Source organism: Dreissena polymorpha, chromosome 14, assembly GCF_020536995.1.
Source record: "Dreissena polymorpha isolate Duluth1 chromosome 14, UMN_Dpol_1.0, whole genome shotgun sequence".
In the NCBI taxonomy this organism is placed as follows: Eukaryota; Metazoa; Mollusca; class Bivalvia; order Myida; family Dreissenidae; genus Dreissena; species Dreissena polymorpha.
The window spans coordinates 24179070-24196396 of NC_068368.1; the positions used below are offsets into that span (position 1 = coordinate 24179070).

General features: G+C 33.6%; 1 protein-coding gene across 5 annotated transcripts in view; it reads left to right on the forward strand.

Annotated features, from left to right (window-relative positions):
- The window catches only part of LOC127857512 (uncharacterized), a 240138-nt gene extending 224286 nt beyond the window's left edge, over positions 1-15852 (forward strand). For 2 of the 5 annotated variants that reach the window (XM_052393912.1, XM_052393913.1), the window contains exon 2: positions 14574-15852. In XM_052393912.1, coding sequence (XP_052249872.1) covers positions 14600-15400 — 801 coding nt within the window. In that variant the 5' untranslated portion in view covers positions 14574-14599 and the 3' untranslated portion in view covers positions 15401-15852. Of the gene's footprint in view, positions 1-11952; positions 12074-13494; positions 13706-14573 lie in introns of those variants that run through there. The other 3 variants (XM_052393914.1, XM_052393915.1, XM_052393911.1) reach the window with 3 other exon arrangements.
- Positions 15853-17327: the final 1475 nt, after the last annotated feature.

The window sequence follows — 17327 nt, forward strand, 5'->3', positions numbered from 1 at the left end:
CAATACGAATATTTATTATAATGGCAACACTCCTCGTCTTATATTGCATGTATTTAAATTATGTTTTGAGTAATTTCTCTTAATAATTTCAATATATGTTACATTTGCGATATATATGTCACTATACACATAATGTTCTATGTATTACTTAAAAATGCAGAGAATTTGATATTGTAAACGTTGGTATTTTTATTTTACAGGTAATAAATACTATAGATAGAACATAATATGATATTCTCAAACTATTAAGTAAAACTATATTAACGTGTAAAGTTAATGTCAAGAGAGAATAGCAACGTAACTTTGATTATATTCTTTCTTTCCTAAACGATATTGCATTTTAAGCTCATCTATTTTTTGAAAAAAAAACATCTATTGTCATCGTCGGCGTCGGCGTCGGTGTCCGGTTAAGTTGGGCAGGCAAAGTAAGATAACTCTGGCATTTTGACAGAATTATGTGCCCTTTTTATACTTAGAACATTGAAAATCTGGTTAGGTTTTGTGTTTAGGTCCGTTTTTTTCCTTGAGTATCAAAGCTATTACTTTCATCCTTGCAACACTTACTAACTATCATAAGAGGACTGTGCAGGAAAGGTAATGTAACTCTGACTGGCATTTTGACAGAATAATAGCCCCTTTTATACTTAGAAAATTTAAAATCCGGTTAAGTTTTGTGTTTAGGTCCATTTTTCTCATAAAGTATCAAAGCTATTGCAGTCAAACATGGCACACTTACTAACTATCATGAGGGACTGGGCAGGCAAAGTAAGATAACTCTGGCATGTTGACAGAATTATGTGCCCTTTTTATACTTAGAACATTGAAAATCTGGTTAAGTTTTGTTCTTAGGTCCGTTTTTTTCCTTAAGTATCAAACCTATTGCTTTCAATCTTGCATCACTTACTAACTATCATAAGGGACTGTCCAGGCAAAGTGCTGTAACTCTGACTGGCATTTTGGCAGAATTATGGCCTTTATTGACCTAGTTACTTTGTCTATTTGGTTAAATTTGGTGTTTACATCCACTCAACTTCTAACTTCAAATACGTTCTTGCCATTATGAGGGTACTGTACCTAGCAAGTTGAATTTGACCTTAACCTTTGAATGACCTTGACTCGAAATGTCAAATTATACAATTATTTTTTAAAAATCATCTTATAAATGACCACACTCCACACTATACCCCCTCTCAACCCTTTCCCCCGACCCCGACCCCGACCCCCAATAAAATAAAAAAAAATTAAACATTGATAAAAAACACAAATATTTTTTTTGGAAAGACTGTCCAAACATCCCATCCAAGAATCTACCCACCCCCCCCCCAACCCCTCATTTTTGAAAGATAATGTAATAAATGACCACACACCGAACTTTTCACCCCCACCTTTTCCTCTTTTCTGATTGAAATATTGAGATAGATCCCTTCACCTTCATAACGAAAAGTAGATGAACGGTCTGCATCCGCTAGGCGGTGCTCTTGTCTATTTTAGTCATTGGCATGTGCTTATAATCGAACTAGTTTTATGCTTAGGGTTACATAGATTTCAAAAACCTATTTACAATGTTTATTTTGGTCAAGAATGTACTGCGTTTGCTGAGAAGGCGACAATACCATCCGTTTACAATTCAAACATCTTCTTGCTGTGTTTTGTATTACAAATTCCTTCTACCGTTTGAATAGGACTTTTTGGTGAACTTTGTTTAGTATATTATGGGTTCAACTGCTAAGCAAAGCCATGGAGAACTAGTCGTGTTACAGGTATAAATTTATGATAGATAATAAGTAATATGCTGGCGTTATTATTTTAAGGTTCTTAATATTAACACTCGAAATGGCTCTGTATATAACTGCTTATAAACGCCTGCAGAACAGTTTTTGAATGGGTGTATTTAAAGAATAACCTTAACTTATCAGCAAAACATATGTTTTGTATCGACCAGACTCATAGCAATGAAACACGATAAAATGTGTGTGTTCAATGGTTTTAACAGCATAAAAATGGGTATATGGAGTTGTTATATTATTTCACATATCAACTGTGTTAATTGCAGCATTCGGCAAAACAGGCTTAGAAAATGATGGAAACCCAAAGATTTGCGAGTCTGGAAATCGTATTTAAATAAAACACATGTTTTGTACAATTCTTTAAAATAGGTGTTACCATATATTTAGCTCCGACATAACAAACAATATGACGAAAAACAATTTCAAAGTAACGTTTTCAATACTATTTATTGGAGCAATGTGCTTGGATGTCATATTCAAAAGTTGTTGATTTTTATTGCTAGATTGGTGTATAATGACATAAATAATACAAATTCGAACGCAGACTTTGTTTGTATTTTATGAGCTTTTCAAATCTTTACAAATACGATGCAATTTGTTCTTCACTCATTGTACGGAAAACCAATTTTGTTTTCCAGGCATTTCTGCATATTCCACTCAGATAATGAAGCGTGAAGAAATGTACCTCTTTTGTGGCATTTTGTTTTTAATATTTACAAGATAATATTACGCGTTGTTTTGGTTTAGTGTTTTTTTTTTGGCGCAATGAAGAGTTTAACTTTTCTTTCATATTGTCTCGTAAAATCTGGTTAAACAAGAACCCGATATCGAACGAGATATACGTTAAATAAGCATAAGATCACCGTTTGTCATTCGATATACACGCTCGTCTGTTTTGTTGCAAAGCTGAGTATTCGCCACAAGTGAATAATGTCGTTTTGCATGATCATTCTGTTTCTATCGCTAATTTGTGTAATTCATGATAAATTTTAAAACCTTTTCAGTTCAGCTGAGCAAGATCGAAATGATCGCATCTTAATTTACTGGTATCCTCTATGTATTTGCCGAATAATATCGTGAGGAAAACACATTTTGAAGTATCTTTACCACTTCAGCGTTGTTTGGATAGGCGGTAGTTCATTAATAAACGGTTAATGAGCTTAGACATACATATGCAATCACAAGCATGCTATACGAAAGGCTGTTGTATTAACCGTATGGATTATTGACTGGAATTCAAGAATTCCACCAAATACCAATAATAGAGTTTATGTGTCATGGGACAAATAGGATTTGCCGCCAGTTGCTGGGCATCTGACATCTACTGTCAGCTCATGGCAACTATTACAGATGAGCATCAAACGCACTGACATGTACTTACACTTGAATGTGTTAAAAATGTAATCAGCATTTGTATGTATCGCTTAAAACATCAATAGCTGTGTGAGCGCGTTTGGATTAATACAACACTAAACAGGTAAAATAAACGTGCATCTGAATTTCTAAAAATATTTTAAAATGCAATGTTCTTTATAATTACAATGGTGGCAACCTACATCGACTATTGATAATCGAATGTGGTCTTAATATGTTTTTTATTTCATTGTGCTTATAAACGATACCTCATTTCTTAAATCACGTTGCCGAACGTTACGTTACAAGACAATTATTAAGAAACTAAAATATGTATGCAATCTTGTGAGTTAAATGTATATTCACTATCATATTATTCATGAATGGTTCAGTGGACAGTGTAAGGTTATATCTCTGATGACATGGTGCATTCTTTCAAGGCGATTTGCCCCTACTTAATTCATACATGCATTTGTATTCCACTTCGTAAAAAAGGGTTGGATTCCATTTTAGTTTGTTGTGTTTTATTGGTAAATGGTATTTCAACTTCAACAAACAATATATGTTTAAAGTCATGTGTCATGTTACCTGTGCTAATTATTCACATCATTCGGATATTTTTGTTTTCACTTAACTTTGTAATGCTAAATTTTCAATAAATCTTGTCGATGATCCCCCATGTATTTTTATTTAATCAATTAACTCCGCAACGGATGGTCGCGAGTAAGCGCTAAAAAAGGAGGAAAGTTGGGCGAAGGGCTAGCTACACTTCCCTGTTGAAACCTTATTGCTTCAGAAACGCCGAACATCATAACAACATACATAACGGACCTGGAAGAAGGTGGATATCCATATATAAGACGTATGACGCCGCAAGTGCAAGCCAGTGTCAACTTGAAGTCATTAGACCGAACACGATCTTCTCAACTAGGACCACAACAACCATCGGCATATGAAATGTCTGAACCATGTAAGCGATCGGGAAAACGGCACATACGTGGCCACAGAGGTGAGGTAGTTCAGCCTAACCATCCTATGAATCAGTGAATCAAGATTGACTGGCTTTGGACAGAAGTGATTGACTATTGTTTGAGCATGAGCACGAGAATGCAGCACAAATCCAAAATAAGTCGAAACAGAGACCGCTCTTCGGATTTGAGGCGACCGGATCATTGATCATGACGGCCTCTCTTTCCTTACAAAGAAGAAGAGGGTCAGCTTTGACATAGTCCAGTACTGTGCCCTGACGAATGACAGTGAAGAGGACAAGAAGTATAACAACGTATAAAACATACTGCCAACAATCATACAAGAAAGACCAAAGAGAATTATCATCCTTCTTATTGGTGATTATGACGCCAAGATCGGCGGTGAAAACCGACGATTTGAGATGATCCAGGTCTTGAGCTGCTTGAAGAAAAGACGATAGTGCAGAATTTGCAGAAAGTGAAAGTAGCAATGACTTCAGCATGCCAAGAAGTACTTGGTTCCAAATCATACACTTATAAGGAGTGAGTACCAGCAGAGACGGTTCAGAAAGTTACAAAACGACGAGACAAGTAGGCAAGTGTCAACAACAGCAGAACAGCAGAGCTGATATAGTGAAAGCACCAGAAGATTACACCGAAGAAAATAGGACCGTCAAGGGACGTATTAGAGCAGACAAACTATCTAGAGACGCTTGCAACAGAGGATTAAGACGCAGCCTATCAGAACAGAACTAATTTTCTGTTCTCTATCACCAAGAGATTACCATGACAGTTTGAAAACCCAATAAGGTACAAAAATGGAGATATATAACATGCCATACGGCAGAAGAAGAGGTGCTTGATTGAGCACTTCCAGGAGCTACTCAACTGGCCAGCTCCTGCAAACCCACCGGAAATTCCGCCTACAAGCGATTTGCCAATCAAGCGCTTAATCAGCGCTTAATGCTGACGTCGAGACCAGTCTGGAGCTACTCAATCCGTTCTTCAGCAAAATACGGAAAGAAAAAGAAATTCCAACAAAGATGAAAGAGGGATACCTCCTCAAGCTCCCCAAGAGAGGCGACCTAAGTGATTGCTCCAACTGCAGAGGAATCACGATGTGGTCCATTCCAGGAAAGGTATTTAATCGCTTCCTGCTGAACAAAATCAAAGACAAATTAGACCCACATCTCATTGACCAACAAGCCGGCTGTCGAAAGGTGAAATCGTTCACGGATCAGATCTCAACCATGCGCATCATTATGGAACAGACCCTGGAGTGGAATTAGCCCTTGTGTGTCAACTTCATCGATTATGAAAAGGCGTTCTAAAACATTAACCGGGTGTTTTTATAAGCTACTGAGAACAAAAATATTTTTTGAATATTGATTGATTTTGAGTACACTTCAGGTATGTACATCGCGTTGTACTGTTTTAATACATTAGCTCAGAAGCCAATTTTGTTTTCTGGAGTATTTAAATGGAATATTTGTTTTATATTTTGTAAAGGTTTAGAATGATGCGTATTTCCAGCACTATGTGTATTCCTCTCGTTATTCACCCACACACTTTCTATCATAAACATAACATTGTATCAATATGATAAAGAACTGTTTTGTCATCTTTGAGTTTGCATATGGATATAAATACCGCAACAAATAGTTATTTGTCAAACAGTTATTTACACTGTTAGGATGGTACCTTAGTCGTATCTCACACAGATGAAATTATGTTTTGCTATTCGGTTTGTTGAACAATTCATAATAAATGTAATCTAATGCAAATTATATGTTCTCAATGTCAAGTTTGCAGTATTTAAAAAAATGGTCATTATAGAGTTTATTACTCGTTTTTCGTATGGCATTACCTTTTCATGTCTGATGTATTACTAAATATATCTGGTCATCAGAGTAAGAAATCACGTGTGACGTTTAATGTTACGGACGTTACATAAACAGTAAACCCTTCATTATTGTATGTGTTTGATAGCATTCCCGTCTGTTGATGTTAATTTTGTCAATATAATACAACAAATGAGTATTATAATCAATAATCTAAACATGGCCTAGTGCTTTGAAAAGGATATATTGATGGTGACTTTTGATATCACGTGATATTAAGACGAGTCTTATATGGCGTTGGAAAGGGCTTGTCGAGATATTTAATATTTTACGTGTATGACATTTAATGAAATCAGAAGTCATAAACCATATATTGAGTTTATTATGCCAATTTAGATAATTGATATTGTAAAATTATGTTAAATACAAATCCGAAAAATATGTATGCATTCGATTGTTGTACACAGGAACTTCAAAATACATTACGTATGAATGTGTGAATGGGTTTTTGTAATCACTTGATTTGTTTCATATGTAACTGGGTACCGAAAAAATGTACGTAAAGTCAGTCCTTGATATGTAACAAATTATTTCAAATAAATTAGTTTAAATGTCCTTACAGAATCTTATGTATATATATTCTCACTGAACATATATGTCGTTGATGGCCATTCATATTACTGCATAGGGTTGTGTGAGTAATACCAATGGCTTAAATAATTAATGAACTGGTCTAAAAATCGTGTCTTCAGAAATACGTTTGATCTTTAATACTGCTTCATAACTTCAAAATGAAGTCGCACACGGTAAATTTCTATTAGCAAAAAAATGTTTATCGTGTGTGCTCGCTTGAAAAACACTTAACCCTCTCAATGACTTGCCAAATTATCATTACAACACTTTTTATTTTTACCATAATGGCTACGTTCATTGTCTTTGATTGTATGCGTTAAAATTCGTTCTCGCTCAATATGCAAGCAATTACAATTTATGTAACGTTTGTGATGTATGTGTCAGCATCTAAAGAAGATTCTTTATGTTTTTGAAACGATAAAAATGAATTTGAGATTTTGAACTTTGGTATGTTGCTTCTACGAATAATAGGTGGTAAAGTTAGCATTAACACATACATATAAGCAGAATGTTCTACTATCGAACTATAAAGTAATAAAATACATTAACGTGTTGCTAATATACATTAAACAATATCATAACTTACTTTTATATTTTTATATCTTGGTCTTCATTAACTATGTGAAGCAGGTACTCATACACTAAAATAAGGGAGACTTACCTCATGTATATTTGTTATTTGCACCTTGCTTACATCATCACTTTTTACATTAATGTTTCATTTAAAAAGCTGATGGCAATGTCTATTTTGGTTAAAAAGGAATGCGTTTGCTGAAAACGCCGAAACACGATAAGAAGTAACCAACCTACAATCACGATCTTGCAGATTATCTTGTGTTCTCGCATCGTGATCCCATGTACCCGCATCGTCATTTCGCTCTTTCGTCATGACGCTCATCTTCCTTAACATTTCATTATAGAGATAGGTAATGCTGTGTTTGTTTGATTTCAATGTAATTACAGGTTGCAAGCTGGATACTACATTTCGTTTGGTTCTGTATCAAAAGCGAATGCTATAAACATAAGATAAATTGACAAACTGAAGTTAAATCGTTATTTTATAAAAATAATGCTCATAAAACGGGAAAAGGTAATACGTCTTATGGTAGGTATATTTGATGTCACTTTTTGTTTGTTTGTTTGTTTGTTTTGTTTATATACTTTCGACAAATATATTTTCCACCCTCGCAGTCTAACCTCTCAAGCCTTTTTATGAAACACACTTAAATAAAGTATTGACTATTGTTGCTTAGGTGAAATAAATACTCTCATTACTTGAGACAATAACCAACATGTATCCTATTGTATTATTTTACGCCCCAAAATAATGCGTATTTAAATTGTCATGCATCTTAATATGCTATGTAAATCTCCTAATAGTACTTCATCTGAATGAAAACACCGGTATAATTACTGCTAGTCATACACGCACTGCAGTTGCCTTATCATCACTTCAATCTCGTGTTTGCATCTAACAAATTGTATGTCATCGGTCTTTGTGCTACCATCAAGGAAATAGTTTGTTTAAATCAGGATAATTGTATGAAATCGTGATAGCTGATTATGTACTGGTCATAAACTATGAGGAAGTATCGAGGCATTAAACGTGACTTGTAATGTAAAACTAAGTTATTATGTTGAGAGTAAAAACATGAACATATTAGAGAAATTATATGTTATCGTATTGCCGTCTTGCATTGCTTACATTCATAAATGAATCTTCTGGCTGTTACATAATTATCATGTTAATCGATACAACGCATTTAAGCATCAATATTAATGCTTTGTTCATGTTTGACAATACAATACCATATGAATTGCAAATAATCGTCTTGAATTTAACATTTTGATGGTGTTCGTTCTCGTCAGACGTCGAATTGCTGCAATTATATATAATATGTAATATTCCCACAATAAACGTCGTCAACAAGTTATTACTGCATTAAATTACACATTTCCTCAGTATGGATCCAACTTCGCTAGCACATAAAGTATAGCATGTCATCACGCCAAACGAACAAATGTTGTACAAGACCGTACACGTTATTGACTGAAACACAATTAATCCCCAAACACTAGTTATCTCGTGATATGTCTGCAGTAAAAGAGAAAATGTCGCCAGTTGCAAGAAACCAGACAACTAAGGTCAGCCCATAGCAATGATTAAATATGAAAGGTCAGTGCTACCAGTGCATTATCGACAGTTTGTGTTGTGATCGCTTAAAAAAAAGAAATTAACAAAAGACTCAAGCGTACACTAGCACGCTGCTGACATTGACAATAAAGTGCTCCTGTTATGTGTAAGAAGCCTACTATATGTATGCATATGAGCAAACATATTAAAGCAACAATTTATATTACACATGTTTGCTACTGTTGTTATGCCAGTCACACCAACGGTGAATACTTAATTCATTGCGCTTAATATTTTGTTATAAGGTATGATTCCTTGATAAAACATAACGTTTCCGTGCACATCATCTATTGTGTTTACTTTACGACTGGTCCGTCGGGACTTGTTATCGACATTCCAAACCTAATGTCATGACGAGAATTATGCGAGTCAATGGTATTTCAATTAATGCATGAAATGAACACAAAATGCAATATATCTATTTGAGAAGGATAGGATATAGTGATGTGAATATCAATCGCTTGATGTTAATAAGATTTAATACCAATATGAAGAACACTCATATCAAACAGACGGATCATTATGTTTTTTTTTCCGTTTATGCATAGGCAAGGGTGATAATTATTAATTTAACACATGGATTTAAAATAGATACGATTGTCTAAGACTTAAAAATACTGGTTCGCATATACACACATTGCCAAATAATTTAAGAGCACTGCTTCTTTGTATTCGACAATTTTTGTGGTGGAGTGAAAATACGTCCGGTGTTTCGTGGGAATGCTGTTGTGTTTTGTTGTTATTATTGTTTCTTTTGAAATAAATATAACTTTAGCACATAAAACAAAACAAAGCAAATCGACTAAATTATCAACTTAGTACACTGTTCAGGCGCATCGTAAAATGCGGTATTGTAACCGCAATGGCATTTTAATGACTTGAGATGACTTGTTTCTTTATTATATGTTATGGTACTCAACTCAAATATCATGTCGCTGATGATCAATTTTTAAAATCCCACAAAAATAGGGCCACATTATGTGACGATTAAATATGATTGATTATGATTTCATTGCAAGTCGCTTATATATTTTAACCATATTGATACATGATTAATATTAAGGAGATGCTTTACAAACACTTTCCTTTTATGGAAACAGTTTCATTGAAATATTTTATTGTACAATACATTGTTTGCAATAAGTATCAAAGTACAAATAAGTTAGCAGCGATCCCTGTAGTGGCTTGATATTACTATGATACTGCTTGATATTACTAGTGCTTGATGTACATTTAGCTTTCATATGGTAGTTTAACTGATAATTTAACTATCAGTATAAGTGAAATTCAACATGTTTTATCTAAAGAGAACATATAATGACTACACGTTAATATCATTTTGCTGTTTTATGCAAAATACGAGATAAATGTAAACAAATAATTATTTATTAAATATTATATCATATTATGCAGTTGTAATATATACAAACATAAGCTTTTCAATTGCAAATGTTTATTAGTCAGCGGTGCAAATATACGTTTGAGGACCTTTTCAGATATTTCTGCAAGTGCTTATCGATAGACATTTGCATCTAATTAGCATTCCGTTTGAGTCAGCAATCTTAAAAGCTTCTGCTCTTCCATTTTATCAACTTTTAGAAAATAAATGAATACGCATTGATTAAGTATAGTTTGTTTGTTTCGTTATTTGTTAGCAGTTTTTAACTTGTTTATACTGAGTGCATTATGTCCATGATGACTTATTTTCTTTAATAAGATAAGAACATGTTTTGAATTTAGTACTTTATAAATACAAATGTTATCAACCATATATCTTTTCTAACCCTCTTCGATTCAGATAATGTGAGCGGTTACTCAACAAACTACAGCGCTCGGTTCAATATCAGATATTTCTTCTTATTGTATGCGGTCATGAATACACGACTTGAGAGGGGATTATGTAAATGTCAGTTTGATTGTGAATATATGCATAAATAGACGCTTCTTTGGAAGAAGTTCCGCGTTTCGTTAAAGACGTTTGTTTGCATTGCCTTTAATTAAGTTGGCAAGAGAATCATAAATAGTAATCTTGCAGAAAATGTTTAATACAAACAAGTATGTCAATCATGTTAAAGGGGGATAAAAGATATGTCGCAATGTATTCTACAATTCATTATCGCTTTTAGCTACAATATGATAAAAGTTAAGAAATTAAAACATCCAGCCTCTCTTATATGTGTTGATTATAAAATAATAGTGCGAAACTCTGCAGTTTATTGCACTATGGAAAAAGAACTTAAATACTGCGTGTTTTACATTAGTCGTTAAGTTTGAATATGAATGTGGGATCGTTTTTATAAGTTACACAAGTTTCTAATATTGAAACGATAGTGGGTGTGTTCTATATGGAAATACCTATACCGCGAAGAAATTAATATTTAATAATATATTAAACATCTACGCATAATGTATAACACTGATTTATATTTACATCGCCCATTGAGTTTGTGCTGTAATTTAATAGCCAATTAACTTGTTTCTTGCTCTTGAATATTGTACTGGACTATCTTCAATTTCGAACAAGAACGTGATTTGTGTATTAAATGTCATATAATGTGTTGTATGTTCGTAACAGTGATTAATTGTAAAATTCAATGGTGTGTAATTCCTTTTTTGGCAGATGGTTTATGAGATTGCGATGTCAAATGCACTGTCGGTGAAAAATGTCGTATTTGTTATTATTGCTATCATTATTCTTAAGTACATTACATATATATTTTAAAAAGGTTTCATGTAATCAACCTTAGCGTCATGTCTAGGACATTATATATACGTCTCGTTTTGCGCTAACACATTATCGAGCGTGAAACGTACATGTAAATGGTGTTTTATCGTCTGATAATAGTAAAAACAGGCAATGGAAATCACGCAATATACAGTTACTTTTCTGCAGTTACTTTCACGATTAAGATGAAACAAAAGTCGTGTTATTCAACTTATACTTATTTTATACAGATGCAAATGAGATGAATAGGTGCCAGTACTATCCCTTGTTTGCATTGTATAGCGCTTCTGTCATTTAAGATGTTATTCACATTTAATCATTTTAATTACCATAGGCTTTATGTGGGGTTTAATTTAAATCGTTTTTTCAAATGAAAGTGTCATAACGATGATTCCTGTTTCATTTACATTCAATTTGTTGTTTACTGTTTGTTTTTGTTTATGGTTTTGAAGTGGACACTGTTTATTTTAGTGTGTATTATCGACTTATTAGTATGAGATTACCTGTTTAGGTGTGGTTTATAAACAAGTCGACGTTGATAAAGTGGACACTACTTCGTTACTACGAATTCGGTTTGTAAATGCAAAGTAAAATATATTATTTGATATTTATAAGCTGGAAGACACAGTTCGATTGAAATTGCGAAATATTTTATAGTAATTGGTACCAAATCAGAAAAGATACAACAATCTTCGCTTCTTCGTTCACAAGATATTGTGCGATCTTACTGACAATTTCACTACCATATATAGTATGTGTCCGATGCTAGAAGTTGCAATTGTATGCAGAAAAAGTTTCTTCATGAAATAATTATCACAAACTCTAACAATGAATGGGTCATATACTTTACCTTTTGACCAATGTATGTGAAAATAACGTAATTAAAGGCGGAACAATAGAGCATTTGGCAACTTAATGTAGGTTATGAGGAATAAAGATAATACAGTGTCATTACTTGTTTTGGATGTGATTGTTGCCAAGGCCTAAAATGATGTATACTGTTCAATAAATAGATGAGAAATAACGTTTGACAATATAAACTGGAGAGCCATTAGGGTTTGTTCTTAAAATTAGTAGTTCAATATGATGACTGTTATACACTGGCTACGATTCATAACATAAATTGGAAAAATATAACGTTTTTTCTTAATTTGCACTCCAATTAAATATCTTTGCTTATGTTATGTTTTGGTCATACATCATTATCGGCTTTTAACAATATTTCACAGCAGGGCAAATGGAATATGTTGTTTTCTTATAAAGTAATGAATATTCGTGGCCTCAAATGCAATTGTGTTATCCTGATTTTAGGTGATTTGTGAAACAAAACTAAATTGAGGTTAAACTTATTTCCATCTTGAGTCACCGTTTATAATTTGTGTCTGAGAAAAAAGTTGTCTAACACAATATTCTTAAAATAGCAAATAATTCACGTAATAAACTCGCGTCGATCAGAGCCATACGATTTGTCTGTTACACATGCAACGCCTACGTGTTTGATAGCATTAGCAGTTAAACGTTTGTAAAATGATCCGTTATTAATGCTCAAGGTAAATGGCGGCGATATCATTGTTTGCTTAGTGTCATTATTTTTCGCGCGTGTGTTGATGTTTTGTTTGTTTGTGGTTATTTTATGTTCTTGCCATTGTCACATTTTTTACATTTTTTCGATCAATTATCCAAATTGTGGATTTTTTCCATCGGATTATAGTTTAAATATTAATTGCCGCGCGTCTGAATTACTAGGATGATCAAAGGTTCATTCATACATTGATAAATGATGCAAATAACAAACGAAGTTAGGATAACATTTTTCTAGAGGAAACCAATGTTTCATTTCTTATATCGTTCTGGATGCGCGTCAGTCTGTATGATTACAGCCGCATGTTATTGAATAGAATAAAAAGATTCCCGTGTTGTTAGCTACATCGGTTTATCTCAAATTTAATACATTTTTGGTGACGTTGGTGGATGATACAAACGTGCTTAATATCTAGAACAGCACTCTTCAATTGAATAAATCAATCATGATTCACTGCATGTGAAATTCAGAAAATTCTATTTATGTGAAATGGATATTGTTGGAATAACGCATTTTAGTCGTTGGAATGTTGGTCGTAATTACATTAATTTTGTCTTTGATCGGTTAATCTAAGTGGAAAGTACATGGGAGTGACGGGGATAAAGTTTCTGCATATTGTTTAGTAATTAATATATTTATACAGTTTATTATAATTGATGCACATTTATCTGATAAGAAGTTCCAGTTTGTATATAATTATATAATCATACTTAGTGACGTTACCGAGTTTATTATTCCAATATCATTTCAAAATAATTTGACATAAAGGATCTCGAACTGGAGATAGAATAAATAACGCATATGATTAAAAGAAACACACATGACCACTTGATTGGGAGTTCAAACAAAGATATCGACACATATATATAAATAAATAAATTTTCTTTATTGAAATTTTATAAAGATATAAAACAAACCATTCCATGAAAGCCTATGTTGATAACCCCACAGCGCGAATACATGACCATGGTAACTCGGGTTTATCCTATGATTAAACTAATCACATGGACTTGATATTTGAGTATTCCCTGCAAAGTTGCCAACCTTTGACACTTCCTGGTTAGCTTTAAATAGTGCGTAATTTTTGTGTTTGGAAATTAGAGAATTCACTTTATTTGTATCACATATTTTGGTAATTCGCTGATATTGTGCTGTATTTGCTCAATAGCGTATTATTGGTTTAATCATATGTTGCACATCGATAAGAGTTTAGAGCTGCTTAATATGGTATTATAAACTAAACACAAGTACCGTAAATGTACGTTTTGTAATTGAAAACAAATGACAACAATGTTACAAACTCTATTCCGTCAAATGAAATAAAACCGACTATTTGGAACAAAACATGTCCTAACCAAGCTTTCCACAATTGCTTATTTGTATGCAAAGTTGCAGCGTACTAAGCTTTCTCATTATCTATACGTCAAGAGCAGTACACCATCATAAAGTGTTGTTGACTAAAATGCACAAAAGTCTTTTAATATTTTCAGACCCAATTACCGCTGTGTGATATACTATGTCTGAGGAACAAACTCCAAGATTAACGGACTCTCCGCGCAAGAGAACTCATTTGCAAGTAACACGGAAACTAAGCCGAGGCGGCGATGACTCAGTTGACGCTGATGAATACGCACGTGAATATTACAATTTTCAAGATCGTCGGGGTTCAAGTCAGTCAATATCGCGGTACAATTCATGTCCGCAACTTGCTGAGGGAGACTCGGAACATACTGAAAGCTATGAGCGCACTGTGGATGATATAAATACGAACACAAGTGCCCTGAACCGTGAAATGCACTGTGTAATAATCCAAGGACCTTCTCCGCTGTTTCTTAGGAAGGGACTGCGTGAGAATGGTCCAGTGTCGGACACGCCAACGCCCCCTTCTACACCAAAGAGCCGCAAGAGCGTCGTCTCGTCGCGTGATTCTCTTCTGTCTTCATCCGATAAAATATGTGTTACGTCGCCAATTGCTTCTCCACGCTTGTTACTAAGGAAACAGCTTATCCAAAGTGCATTAAGCAGAGATTCGTCGGTTGACAGTTTAAAAGACCTTTCCCCTGTTGATAATCAAAAGAAAATTCCGCTGAGTGTTGAAAATCTTTCTAAGTTTGACGAAATAAAAACCGGCGACGAACCCATAAATACAATAGTAGGACAAACGGTTCGAATTGGGAGTGTTCGTTCCCGAAAGATGTCTCAAACAATTGAAGCTGCGGAGTCGTTGAGCAAATGTGAAAATTGGTTGCAAACGCTAAATATTGCTCAGACGGACAAAGTCAAGTCAAGAAGCCATATACAACTCCCACCAATATAGCGACAATAACTAATTCAATGACATTACTGGTAATCAACGTTGTTTCATTTATCTTAATATATAGAGACCACTTTGCTCGTTTATTTTGAAGCTCATTTGAACATTGCTTGTACTTTTCGTTAAAGTTACAACATATTTTTCCTTGAGAATTTATCAATTTTATTTGTTAAGAAATGACCACTTCACTTTCAATTAGTTGGTTATACTGATCTTAAATCTTTTAAATGCGAGTTGTATTTATTTCTGTTGTATTTTATTTTGTAACCTCATACAAGTAAAAACTGTGGACACGTGTGTGATTGAATAATATTTTTTATTATTTCAAGCGTAAAAAAGTAATCACATATATTATAATTGTTCTTAAAATGTATATTTACTTTTTTTTAAATCCTGTTGCTGTTCATTTTCCAAGTAACGATGAATCAAAGGCATTGATTAAAGAACAACTTAAAGCTTTCCGTCATGCTTAAGATTTAATTTAAATTTATTCTAAATAGTTTCTATACGTTTTAGTATTACAGAACTCTAAAGTTGCGTTCAAATGACAATTGAAAATAGTTCACATTACATACATAATGAAATGTAATGATATTAGAATGTTTACTCTCCTGAACCACGTGCCTTTAAAAGCAAGCATGAACATTTACTTTAATTAAAGATAATTTGAAAACTTCCATAAAGCTATTTTAAGCCCAGCATGATCCACAACGTTCTCCATTTATCCATTGTAAATACCTTACGGTCATGCCAATGCTAAAACGTTCAATGTCGCCGTGTTATTGAAGTGCCATCGCATTATATTGTACATATCGAGGGATTCCATTATGACTTTTTAATGGACATTATCAATTGTTGGTTTCCAATCACTTTTCCAGCTATTTCAAGCATAAACCCAGTGGGATGACTTTAGAGTGATTCAGTGTAAACGCAAATTTAAATAAAACATAATGATGCCTTGTGTGTATAACCTGACTGCCATCTGAAAGTAATTAGGTAGACTTATGAAAGACCGACGGCCTCAACGCGACGAATCCGTTTCGGCCGTGTGACGCGGACCAAACTTCAAAAATATCGTAAACTAAAAATCTAAATCACATAAACTTATTTACGAACATTCGCAGTAAGTAATGAATGTCACACTTACACATTCATAGAGGTATTGAACATTGGTGGGCGATTTTGCTGCTTTGAGAGTGCGCCGAACAATAATAAATGAACGTAGTTACGAATGTCTTGCTTTATGTTTAAAAATAAATATAACTTAACAGCTTTTACGACATGTATGTCATGTATGAGCATATCACATTTATTTGCAAAGTATTCCATAAGAATTTAGTAAGTGCATCATGACCACTCAATAATAAGACAATTTGTAAATATCAATGTGGCAGGTATTTCGTATTTTAGTTTTACAAGGCCATTAACAAATATCTAAGTTAGATTGTTCTGCAAATGGTGTTTGGGATTCTATTTTCGAAATCACAGACGAAGGCAGATAAACATTTGCTAATGGACTTTTGTAATACTGGTCGCACATTAACAGACATTGATCTTGTTAGACTGATAAGACGAACGCCCAAATAAGATTTAGAAATATATATGTGAACTTAAAACGGTCAGATATGCAATTGTAAGCTTTGTATTATGAATGAAAACGGATAAATTGTATTAAAATGATACGGTATTACCCTGAATAATGACACGAATTTACATCGCAATATCAGGTGGACACTAGCAAAGCATTCGTTATTAGATGTACTGCACAGAATCAAATGCATTCCTCATTTGCATTTTTCCGTTACCAATACTGTTAATGGCGTGGTCTTTCATGTAAATACTCAAAACTGGAAATACAGAATAATTAAAAGTACAAACTCACGCAAACTATTTGTTAATAAAATAGTTTGTTTAGCAATATATCTGTAAC